At 44.7% G+C, this 13,136-nt stretch overlaps 1 protein-coding gene across 1 annotated transcript in view; it reads left to right on the top strand.

The window, feature by feature from the left end:
• LOC146199207 (clavesin-2-like) overlaps positions 1–1,391 on the top strand; it is a 76,796-nt gene extending 75,405 nt beyond the window's left edge. Inside the window, exon 8 of the mRNA XM_084594684.1 lies at positions 885–1,391. Coding sequence (XP_084450810.1) covers positions 885–1,039 — 155 coding nt within the window. The 3' untranslated portion in view covers positions 1,040–1,391. The remainder of the gene's footprint in view (positions 1–884) is intronic.
• Positions 1,392–13,136: the final 11,745 nt, after the last annotated feature.

Genomic DNA, 13,136 nt, shown 5'->3' with positions numbered 1-13,136 from the left:
GCAAGGTGTTTTTTTCTTTCAGCAGTTTGCAGTGCTTTCCAAACAGCTCAACTTTGCAGAAGATCACAAAACCAAAACAAAATGTCCCTCTTCAATAATGCGTACAATCTACTACACTGCAGTTATTCGACTGCACATACATATGCGTACACAGAAAATGTCCGATCATGGCAACACCGGAAATATAGGTCGGCCCTGAAGCGCGTAATGTTGGGAAAACAGGTTACTTGGTAAAGACTGCCGTCCTGACCAAGTAAGTGCAACCTTCTTTCCCCTCAAGTGCTCTATACTTGGGGACAGCTTTCTGTAGCTATGCAATCAAGACTAATGGGGGAGAAGCTTTCTTTAGAGTACTACTGCGCCAAGTATGTTCACACATATCCGGCCTCAGTGACGGTTTCAGTTCCGCCTTGACGTGAAAATGACAGACTTCGAGCAGACAAATTCAAATGCGCAAAAATGTATTCCTTTGCACAAGCGAAGGCATGTGCGAAAGTAAATTTCGCGACTAATCTATAGTCCGCACGACTTACGTTGACAAAACAAGCACTGTTGCAAAAGCACAGAGATACCGACTGGGAGACGGGGCATGGCGAGGCTTGGCGGGATGGCCGACAGGCGGCGCAGTTATCGACATGCGCACAGCGTGTTGTGCTCAAGCTGTGTGGGCTAGAACTGCAGCAAAATCATGATACAATAACAACGTTGGTAATATAGTATTCCCGAGGAAGGTCCGCGAAATTTCTGGAGGGACTATATATTGCTGCGGAGTGATTTGATGCGTTTCGGCTTTGTAACTCTCGCCTCATTGCCACAGAAAGTTGTGCCCGGGTATAAGCAAAGTGTGGATCCTAACGCTAACGCTGCCGCTCTCTGCTCCCAAGCCGCCTGGATCAAGACACTCGAGGAGAAGCGGGACCTGCTGATGTCTCACGACTTGATGGGCATCGACGAGAGCAAGCGGCCCAAGAAAGAAAAACGCCAGGGCTACGGGCTCATGAGGCTATGGAACAGCATCACGCGGTTAGAGGTCTACTGATCGCCAACCTTCCCCCCACCCCTGGACTGACTTGATGCCGACAACATGCGCCGCCACACCTGTGCTATAGAAACGTGGAGACCCGCGTCCATGCTGTTGTTTTTTCTCATGCACACCCTCTTTTTTCGCGTTTTTGTTATGCCTTAGCGATACTCTCGCGTCACTGCGGGACAGCCACTCAACCAACGCAAGAAAAAATATATACCTTGTTAATTATACAAATAATAAACGCACATATCTTTTTTTCACTCCGTACAACTTGGAGGATACCGCCTTTCGTCGGTCTGTAACGGGCTCTCTGAATCGGAAACGTGGTAAGTACTACGCGCAACGTAGAGGAGGCAGCAGACATCGACACAGGTACTGTGCTTACGAATGAGGACAAAACTAGAAGGTGAACGAAAAAGATTGAAATGAAATAAAGAAACTTGAAGCGAGCTTTCGAAAACGAGAAACATAGAGGGTTGCGTGGATTGAAAGGCAAGCGCGAGCTAATGGTATCCAAACTGAATTAAAGGTAAACAAATAAACTTCGCTAGGAGCTACAATTATGGAAGACAGATAACCTAAACAGAATCACGGCCTTTGCCTTGCAATGTACGCTGTAACGAAAACTACAGTATGGTTAATAGTTTAATTATTTACCTAACTCTATTAGGCTATTACGTTCTCGGTACGAATCATCACCCAGACCAACGCTGCGAGAGTTCTGCTTTAGAAGTGCGCGTACACTGACGTCATTTGTGTACCAACATAGCATCACGAGGTCAAGCAGAGAATACAAACCTCTACGCTCCCCACATCCAAATTGGGTACACTATTCACGTCTTAAATTGCACTTTTGAATGGTTCTCCTGCATGTACTAGCGGTGAGTCACCGGTCAGCGGAAAATTCCTTGTAGCAAAAAAGTTTGTGATCACAGACAGCATAGTTGATTCCGGTCAGACTACACGTTCACTTGCTCTGAAATATTCCACTACAGCTTCAATAGGCGTAATTTACAAGATTTATTCATTTATTTGTGCTTTACGGGCCTTGAAAGGATGTGAATGAGGGGGCAGAAAAAAAGAGAAATGTACAGAAATCAAAAGAACACACTGGCGGTACAACAGATGTGGTACAAAGCAAATGCGCAAAAAAACCACAAGATGAGCTAAAGGAGGAGTAAAAAACATTTAGAACCAGAACCTTAAAGTACGAACAAACATAAAAAAAATTAAAAAAAAAAAAACAAATGTGAAGATGCAAAAAGGGAGTAGTAAAAATGAAAGTTTTGCGATAGGAAAAAAAAATAAAATAAATAATACAGAAATGCGTTTGGAACACTTCACGGTAAGGAGAAAAGATTTCTGATTCATGAATACAATTCCAAATTAACTGCTTGATATGATATTTCGTGTTTTGTAACTAAAGGCTGGGATATGTTGGTGTTGCCAAAGAAATCGCAGCTGGTCTTGTATCAGACAACAAACGGTCCTGCAGACTATTACAATTATTTGTAGGTTGTAAACACCCCCACAGCATCGCGAGGCAGCGCTAGAGATATTATATCGGCTTTGCCTATATAGTAACTCTAACTGTTCTTGACAGGGATCGCCATCTATGCAGAAAAAATAGAAACTTAGGAGGGGAGTGAGGCGGGGTACCAATGCGCTTGTTCTTACGTAGGATAGAGGTCTGCGGAAGCAGATAGCCAGACTCAGTAAGGAGATTGAACAATACGCGCTGGAGCTTACGCGCCAGAATTGGCACAGTGTGTGCGATAATTTAGAGCGCAACATGGGGACTGCGCGAACCTGGCAGCTATTTAACCACTTGATAGACCCAGACAACAGCAAAGCGGCGGCAAAACAGCAGCTTTAGAAAGAAAGCGATACATAGCTACTCGATCGGGAACGACCAACTACTGGACGAGGTTCAGGCAAGGTATATTGACTCGACAGATGCGACCCAGCTCCCAGAATACCGTGGACGGGTAAACGAGACGCTATAGATGTGCCAATCCCTAGCTGAAGCCGGGGCGGAAATTAATAGGTTAAAAACGAAGTCGGAAACTGGCCCGGATCGGATCAGCAACAAAATGTTTCGAAATATAGATGATAGGTCGATAAGTAACCTAGCAGCGTACATATAGAACTGTTGGGGAAAAGGCACAATCCCACATGAATGGAAGTTAGCTAACGTAGTCTTTATACCCAAACCTGGGAAGAAATTGGGGTTAGCAAATTTAAAGCCCATTTCGCTCCCATCATGCGTGGGCAAGCTCATGGAGCACGTGGTGCAAACTAGGCTTAAAAGATTTCTAGAAGAGAACGATGATAGGATTTCGATCGAGACTCTCTGTAACCGCCGTCATGCAGCAGCTGAAATATCAGATAATAGAGACACAAACAAGAGACGAGAATAGTGGTAAGCCTCGATGTGGCGAAGACCTTTGATAACGTCCACCACGACACTATCCTAGACAACCTCAGTGCGCTAGGGGTAGGAAGCTGAACCTAAAGTTATATTACATATTTTCTAACGGACAGAGCAGTTGACGTCAACATTGGAAATTGTTGACGGAAAAGGGTTCGACTCGAAGACCGTAGGACCCCACAGGAATCGGTGCTCTCACCCATCCTTTTTAACATAGCTATGACGACTCACCAGGCAAGCTGGCAGAGATAAAGGGACTACATCATAGTATCTATGCAGACGACATCACGCTCTGGACCAACCACGGAAGCAGTGGCTTTATAGAGAAAGCTTTACAGACGGCGGTGCATTGATAGAATATTGGCAGTGCAAGGGACTTCGGTGTTCCGCTGGAAAATGAGAACTTACGATGACGGCACAAGCGCAGAAAAAGAAGGAAAAGCCGAGCATCACTTTCAGGGTAGATCGACCGACAATCCCACAGGTGGACTGCATGCGCATAATGGGGCTACACGTGCAGTCCATAAGATGTAACTCCCGTGCGTTGAAAAGAATCCAACGGAGCGCGCAGCACACTAGCAGGCTGATTTGACGTGTCGCCAGCAAGCAAGCAGGCTTAAAGGGAAACTGCACTGGTTGCAGATTTTGATGAGTGTCGAGGAATCGAATGATTACAGCTTCCAGGTTAAGCATGCGAGATATATTCGCGCTAGCATTTCAAACAATGGCGCAAATAGCGATTTAAACCGCTTCGGTTATCAGGCTTCTCAGCACCACACAGCGACGCGTGGGGGGCGGATGATGACGTCACTGACGGTACCGGTACGTTTCCCCGCATAGAACGGCTTGGTTGGACGAAGTAAAAACAAGGCTACCAAAATTGAAGGCCCAGAAACATTGTTCGGTGGCATCAGAAAAGGCACCGCAGGATGTGGGCGAAGGTAACGAAAAGAAGAAATAGTACCGTCCGTGACGTCATCATCGGGCTTCTACGCACTCCTTCGGTGCGGTGAGGAGAAGCTCGAATTTTAATCGTTGATTACTTCATCAGTTTTATTGATAACACAAAAACAGTTTGCAAGCATTACTGACAGCTTATGGACATTCAAATTCTTGAATATCGCAGAATTCTTGAAAAGTGATGCAGCTGTGCTTTAAAGGAGGCAAATCTGCTTAGGCTATACTACAAGCCTTTGTAATCAGGAGGATCGCGTTTGCTATTCCATATATCCGACCGTAAGCGCTTAGAGTTGATCATAAGAAAAAGTGTCAAGATAGCTCTGGGGCTACAGCAGTGGGCATCGACTAAAAAGCTTGTGGGTGGCCTTAGGAGTATCGAACCTCATAGAAGCAGCGCTCACTGCGCAGTTTAATCGATTAACGACCAAGAGGACGGGTAGATATATATATCTTTAACTTTGACATGCTTTATAACCACAGTTTGTAATCGACCAAAGTTGCGGCATTTTCGGTGCGACATATCCGCAAGCTGTTGCAATCTAACTGAGGAATGTCTTTAAGGAGTTCATAGCTGAGAAACCCACGTGTTCCTGTGCCACAGGGGCCTCGGAGGAATGGGAGGACGTTAGCGTCGTGTTCATTCATTTCATTCAAGCCATCAATTGGAGTGAGAGCAAAGGCTCCCCGCTCTTCATACGAGCCGCCGGTCGCCGCGATTTCTGTGACACGCTTGTTGCAGCTAACTGGTTGATAGGAATCAGCAGCGAAACAGATGTTCGAGCCTATACGGTATACGCTCTTTCCGAAAATAACATAAAGATATCTATGGCGAAGGGGCATCGCGCTCAGTTTTAAATAAACGTGATTTCGGTGAGATTCCGCCTTGCGCATGATAGTGCCTCTTAACAGCACATTGCACTGAGCTAGTACGATAATTTGCTCGCGACAAATGCTGGCAATTGCCATTCTCGGCGTCAATTTCATTTCACAAGTGCCTTGAGCTTGCGCTTTATGACAGAAACGTCGACTGTGGTCTGTCTGTACCAGGCCCGTATACGCGTCTCAAGAACGCGAGCGTGATGCGTGGTACTCCCAAAACGACGCGTGCCGCTTTCTCTTGTGTATACAGTGCATCCCGGTTATCGGATACCGGAAACTCGATCTCTATAGAGTTTTTGTTCTTGCAGGCAGTCTGCAAGAACCTCACCTGTAAACACGGTGTATTCGAAGAAGACTCGACTTTAAAGTTCGAGAACATACTTCCAACCCAATGCAAACCAGCAGATTTGAGCCAAAAGAAGCGCGAAGAAGCAAAAGCTAAAAGCAAACAGCTAAACACCAGCTAAACGATCCAGAAAGGTGGCTGGTTGCATGCACAGATATGTAGCGGTCCGTCGACATAACCCCGATATAAAACTGTGCACCGACCTCGTCAGGGCCAATCAGCCTATGCGCGAGGTGGTGGCTGCGGCATGCACTATGCTAAAAGTATCTATTTACAGTTATTTATTTTATGTTTTACCATTCGTTACGGCTCACGTAAGCAAAATGCTGACGCGTTCCAGGCGCTGAGAAGGAAGCAGACGTGGTGCCTCTCGACAAAGCTGCGGCTCCGGCTCCTGCCTGCAACGCTGAGAGCTGTCAGCGTGTCTTCGCCGCTCGCTCGGCGATGAGCCGCGCTGCGCTTGTTACCATTTTCGACTTCAGCATGCGGGCGACTTCCGTTGCTTTTAATGAGCAATAGCGACTCGTACAACCATGCTCTTTAGGTTCTAGCAAATAGAACAAAAGAACACTATCATGGCCTTCTCACCGATATGACAAAATGAGTCAATTTCTAATTATTAACATTCTTGTAGTGATTGCACCTTTATGAATACAGACGGGGGCGGCAGAAAGTTAGATGGGCGGATGAGGTTAAGTTCACAGGGGTCAAGTGGATGAAGCTAGTACATTACCGGGTAAATTGGAGGAATATTCAATTATACTCGATTCTTTTATTTCAATTTGAGAGGAGGAGACTGGACTAAAAGCTGTGAGAACGGCTTGATGCTCTCATGGGAGAGACTTTCGCCCTGTAATGGGTATAGTGCGGCTGATGATGATGATGATGATGATGATGATGATGATTACAGGAACTAATGCAGCCTACAATACCGGTCAATGATCTACTGTAAACTGAGCAACCAGGCTCAAGATTGCATTTTTGATATATAAATGTTAAAGTTAGTCATTAAAATTCACATAATTTGGGTAATACGCCGGGTGTTGAGAATCACACCGGCACGGAGGTACCAAGCAGGACAGTGTTTATTCATGGGTGGCCTGTATGCATGGCCGGATGAATCACGTGACAGGTGCCACTAATGAGTATGGTAATGAGATGGCGACTGTATCACTATCCCGTTCTAAACAAGAATAACTTAGAGGCCACTGCAAAAACTGCATTGGGGGAATGAGAAAGAAACAAGCGTTGGAGTGACGACGGTTGTCGATGCCTTCTACATCTGCTTAACCACATGGCATGAGGCATGACTCAACGCTTTTATTGGTTCATGACCCATAACTCGTGCCTTACGGCGCTCACATAACTCGACACTTTCATGTCATATGACTCGTTGATGATGCAGCACTTCGTTATACCATGACTTACAACTCTCATCTGGTCATTGACTGATCATGTCACGAGGGAACCAACTGCCGGCGGCACAGTTTGCGGACATTTCCATCACCAACATATACTTTCGCATTAATAACAGAAAATCACCTCGAACTACACGGAAGTATACTGTCCCGCACGAAATGTCCTATGTCCCCCTTTCACAAGTTCTCTCTTGACCGGTTTCGCAGTCCATTTGGAGTGGCGCAAAACCGTATTTGGAGCACTGTTGAAAAGGTGCACGCTGAAGGCTGGGAGAGAGGGGGGGGGGGGGGGGGGGGGGGGGGGGGGGCTGTTTTCGGCGGTCTACCGCTGAGACCTGTACGCTGACTGGAGGGGTCCGGGACTTCAATGTGGCTCCTCGTCTACGGGGCCTGGACCTGAGGAGACACTTCAAGAACAGTCTGAAGTAACGTGGCCCTACAACTATTGAAGTTTTGTCCGACGACGCATCTGATCGCGGTGGCGTCCCACGAGTCCTTACGGTGTGTCTATGGTATGGTGGCCATCATACGACACCCAGCTGCTTTTTGACAGCACCTGGAGACTACCGGGCTCCTTGGCCGATGCTCCGCACTCAAACGGGGTCTCCATCTAGGACTTAGTGTTGAGTAGGTGTTAAAACCAGCTGGCGATTGTGATCGACACCTATCGATGCTCACGTCCACGCGCAAACGAATCTGAATATGTTTCTGAATGTTTTCCCCGAATCTGAATGTTTCCCCCGCTTACAGGTATTTGCGACTGACTGTCCAAGTCGCCGACTCCCATACCGTGATCGCGCGCTCTGGCGAGCGCACGCCGACAGCTGCTCTTGGAAACAAAGGAGTAGCACGTGCTGACAACAAACTGGCATTTTAAGGGGAAAGCCTTTCTAGGCTATGGAACGAAATCCTATGCGCGAGAGTTGTGCGCGGGATTTGTGCGTCGGATCTGTGCGCTGATGTGTCACTTGTCAATCACCCTGATGACGTCATCAACCAAATAAAAATTCTGTCTCCACCGGGAATCGAACATCAATCCCTCGGATCCCTGTGGTACGCCCGCTCTTTTCTTTTTTTAGTTTTAATAAACCGCATTAGACAAAGGTAGGCTAGTGATTTTTTATGCCTGTATGTACTTTGTTGACTGGCAAGAAAGTGTCACGCCCGTGATCCTGAAACGCACATCATAGTTCTCCTTGTCTACAGTGGGGATGATAGCGATGACAATGATGCTGAAATTAGTGATAATGACAATGATGACAATAGCAATGGTAATGACAGTGCATTCAGATGATAATCATGCTGACAGCAAATGTGATGCACCGTGCGCAGCAGCAACGCTCCGGCTTTCACATTTATACAGTGTAGATTCCACAGTGCTCTCGCAATTTATTGCTGCAATAACAACAACGCCAGCTAGCAATAAAACACGCCAACAGCAAACTACGGCAAATGTTTGCCCACGTTAGGGCAGGGGACATCTCCGAGGCTAGATGGGACGGGCAAGCGGGCCTCGCCATTCCGGCAGGAGCGGGGCCCGCATGGATGCGTCCGCACGCGACCTGATCCCAATGTCGAAGACGTGGCTTCCTCACCCCCCCCCCCCTCCCCCCTCCCTGCCTGTGCAGTGAAGATGCCTTCGGTGGCTCTCGTGCTGCCTCGACGCTGGCGCAATCTCTCGGTAGTTCTATTTCTTTTGTCGAAATTTCCCGGTGCGCCCCAAAAGTTTGCCAGCTGTTAATTTAGAGCACGTACGACGAACTCAATAGCATGCTTCAGGTATCTGGCTTTTCAGCATACAGTCTTCCAAGCGTGCCGTTCTCTGAAATCAGCATATATATTCTCTATGGAATTGGAACGAACTGCGGCAGTTACAACAGACATATTTGTAAGGGCAGACGTAGAGCGAGGTCGAACTTCTGAACAATTTTCTTTTCTGGAAAGATTTTAATAATATAGGTATCACCTATTTTATTGAAATACCTATATTATTTATTAAAACTTGTCAGCTAGCAATTGGTTGGAGTGTCATATTTATAACACGTAGGATGGGCCTCTTCATTTGCCTTCCTAACTGGAATAAAATGCTTGCTCCCAATTCCCGACTGACGTTTGGGGAAGAAATTTAGATCGATGGTGCATGCAGCTGCATTTATAGCATACATCCTCCGGTAACCGACAAGAGCTGCATCGCTGCCTGAGGCAACGTTTGCCGCCAAACAACCGCAATCAAATGACTATAGCGTAAGCAATAAAACATGATTCACGGGGAAATATATATTTTCATGCCTGCGAAATCGACAACGCAACGTTTATGCTTAAAATCAGCTGCCTTTGCTAACTGAGAATGCAGCAGCATCCTCGTCGCAGTCGGAATGCAGCCGTTTCCTCACGCGCGGCGGCGAGCGTATCCTGCAGCAAGTACGCTCCTCGCCGCGAGAGGCGCTCCCGTCGGCGAGCTATCCCTCTAAATCTGAACAAGTGGAATAACGCCAAAACTGCGCACTGACCAAGGAGGTTATCTAGAACTTCGCACTGACAGCAGCCAACACCAAAAAGGAGCATGCCACAAACATTTTTATGAAAGCAATACAGATCATGGTCAAAACTTCAAGCTCATACAGCTGGTGAAAGCTCACAGATCCCATGCACAGATCCTGTGCACAACTTTTTGTTGCCTGAGCCTAGAAAGGCTTAGCCTTAAAAGTTTGGCTTTCAGAAATTGTCCATAACTCGGGGCGTCCATATTACCGGGTGTTATGTTAATGGGGCATGATTGTATGTCAACACAGTTTTTCTAATTTTCTTTTATTGTATAGTGGATTGGTATCGTTTCTTCACTTGAATGCACTATATTCTCATATGTGAAACCCACTCTTGTTAATGGATGTGTTCAGAAGGACATTAACTGAGGTGCCATGACCATTTCTTGTAATGAAATTTAAACAGTTAGCAAATGCGGCAACACAAAGGTATGAACCTTAGTTTTGCAAGATAACCTCTACTTTTCTAGGAAAAGAAAAATGAAGCGCCGCTTTTTGCCATGTTGTAGGTTTGCAGCAAGCTAATATTTACTCATTAAATCTGCGTAACTTGCATTCTTAGACACTAAAAAAAAATTTTAAAAATATTATGTGGCGTTCTCTGGAAAATATCACAAACTTTTCTCCGGAAGTTATGTGCTGAAAGAAGCCCTACCTTCTGGCAAGACGCATTGAGGTCTTGTCACCGAATCCCCGCCCCCCCCCCCCCCCTTTTTTTTAGTAGAACCCCGCTATACTAAACTTGGATATAGTAAAAAAATTTTAATGGCTTCACTACCAAGCTTAACAGCACTCAGAAGAAGCCAACTTTACGTAGGTCTTGGAGCTGTGAGGGAAAGCATACAGCGTGAGGCCAAGCCACGTTGCCTCAAGCTTATGAGACGTAAACAAAAAAAATCTTACAACTCAAAAATAAAATGGCACGAAGAGACGATAAGAGTTAAAAAATGTATTTTAGTTGTTTTTTTTTGTAAGGAACAAGTCATGTGCAAGTCATGTTCAGTCATGTTCACCCGTTGAATTACCAGACAGCATCTTCAGAACCATGAATCATCACCAACAACTGATATAGTAGTAAAGACCCGATACAATAAAGGTTTTTGCCGGTCCCAATGACTTTACTATAAAAGGATTCTACTGTATTCTGGAACTCATTGTCTTCTTACAGAAAGGGAGCAGAGCAGGCAACAAAACAGAAGAAGCACGCACAGACACAAGGACAATGCTGCCCTAACAATTATATTGACCTGAACCCGCACATCTTCTCCCTTCACTTTACCTCTGCTGCTAACTTCTTCCTTAACTTTAACATCCTGCTGGTAAGCGTAAAAAATCTATTCCCTTTTTCAACAGTACCTCCGAAGGCGTACTAACGCATTGGTCTCCCGCATTAGTCTTGCCTTTTTGCGAGATGTTCGACCTACTAGCTCAACGTTCCCCTCTATCATTGTCTTCATTTCAGGAAAAGTTGGGTAGTTTGCAATAAGCGAGTTCTTTCCCAACAAGACTTGAAAATCTGACCAGATTCAATAACGTCGAAAAATAGGCAACTTTGATTTGAACTTAAAGAAGCTATCTTCAACTTTTATTAGATCTCCCACAACAATAATCCTCAGTGCTTTATAACTATAAGGCATCAAAAAAAGTTAATTATATTGCTTAAAATTATAAAAATATATACACAACTCATTTTACGTTTGCATATTTTAGAATTGATTAGGGTTGCCTCTCAGAAGAAACTGTCAGAAGTGGTTGTGGTTAAATTTTAGATACTATTTAGAATTTTAGAAATATTTGCAATTTTTAAGCTCATTTTTTATAACCACATGATATTTAGAGCTCATATATACTCCCTTTGTGTACAAGTCTAACACCTATATCGCTCGCAACCAATTCCAGCAATCAAAATATCGACTATGTCTGTTATTCAATTCGTATTCGAAAATTACCGAGTGAGTTTCACCACACTATGTGCTTCAGTGCAATCTGGTTCACCATGTGCAGTGAAGCATCCCAAAAACGCGATGGGCCATTTTGTGAAGAAGGACTTTCCCTTCTGTGAAGAGGACCTTGCCGACAATGTGCGTAAAGCGAAGCACTTGAAGAACATGGGAAAAAATGTTCTCGGATGAATTTCATCTCAAATGCAGACAATCATCGTGCAAGCGTTCATCATACAAAACTACTATGATGCAAACATTTGTTGGCAGTTTACTCAGGCTCATTGAATAATTAAAGCTTTTGATTAATTCTGACATTTTTTCTGGTTCTTTGAAAACTTAAGAAGCTTACTGTATCCAACAGCACTATGGCAGATCCACTTGGTTTCATGCAGGTCCTCCCTGTGGGAAAAGCAGTGAAGTCAAAACTCAATTTAACGAAACCAGATTTAATGAAAGTCCCAATTTGACGAAGATATTCCAGTTCCCCCTCAGACACTCATATGGTCCAATGCTTTGAATAACTCGAAATAATGAAACTAATTTCGCTATCTGTCCCAATTTAACCAACCTTTTGCTGAAAAATGAAGGCGAAAAAGTCTATTTTCGGTCTATATTATACAAAACGCTAAAGGATGTATTGACTGCGAGCCAATGGTAACATCGTGAAGCAACTACGTCCCGCTTTTGCCAAACTGTGCAGTACGAAATGGGAGTTATATTGATGTTAATTCACGAGATTTCGCCAGCAGTACAAAGCCGGCCCATCGACTCGGTGTCGGCAGCGGTGCCGCATGCAAACACCGGGACAAATTATGGTTGCCCTTAATCTGCTGCGACAGTTTGCCGGAACACATGAGAAAAAATGCACAAAAAGTCCCAGCAAATGTTGCTTACAAACTGCAAGCAAGCAAAGATCAGCTATGTCTTTGCTGGGAAAGACATTTAGTCCCCTGGCACCCTTCTTGCCGAGGTAATATTTTCGTTGCTTCTTTTTTGGAAAATAAATAAAATGCAAAGTCTCATTTCACAAATTTATTTTGCAACTCAAAATTGAATGAAGAACTATATATTTCCATCAATACTCCACTATTGCAAAGCATTTTCAGGAAAGGATGATGATTTGTTGCTTGTAAGGGGCAAATTTGTAAAGGATGACATGGGGGCTTTATGGCAATATTTGCTGAAGTAGAAGCAAAATGATATCGTGATGCAACCAACACCCTCTTGTCCCCTATCCTCACAATTTTCTCAAGCAGACTGCCTGAATAGCAGTCGAGGTCTTCATTTGTGTTTAAAACAACACCATAGTGCATAGATTTTGCCATTTTGGTGTCCGATACATGCAGAGCAAGCAGCAACTGTTCGAATGGATGACACCCAAACATGGCTGGAATTTCTAATGGTATTGGCATTGACAAGAAAATTTACCAAGTTCTTGTGCCAGCAGTACAAAATCAGTAAAGGTGCCTCAAATATTGACGACAACCATACTTTGATTATATTAAAATGATGGCTTAATATGCTGTGCACTCTGGGAGGTATTTTCAGGAAGAACTGTTATTTGGGCTAGTTGGTGCATTCTTGAATAA

The sequence above is a fragment of the Amblyomma maculatum genome, chromosome 2, assembly GCF_055883805.1.
Source record: "Amblyomma maculatum isolate TAMU_Amacu chromosome 2, ASM5588380v1, whole genome shotgun sequence".
Classification (NCBI taxonomy): Eukaryota; Metazoa; Arthropoda; class Arachnida; order Ixodida; family Ixodidae; genus Amblyomma; species Amblyomma maculatum.
The sequence above is the reverse complement of the archived record's forward strand: the minus strand, read 5'-3'. Positions and strand labels throughout refer to the sequence as shown.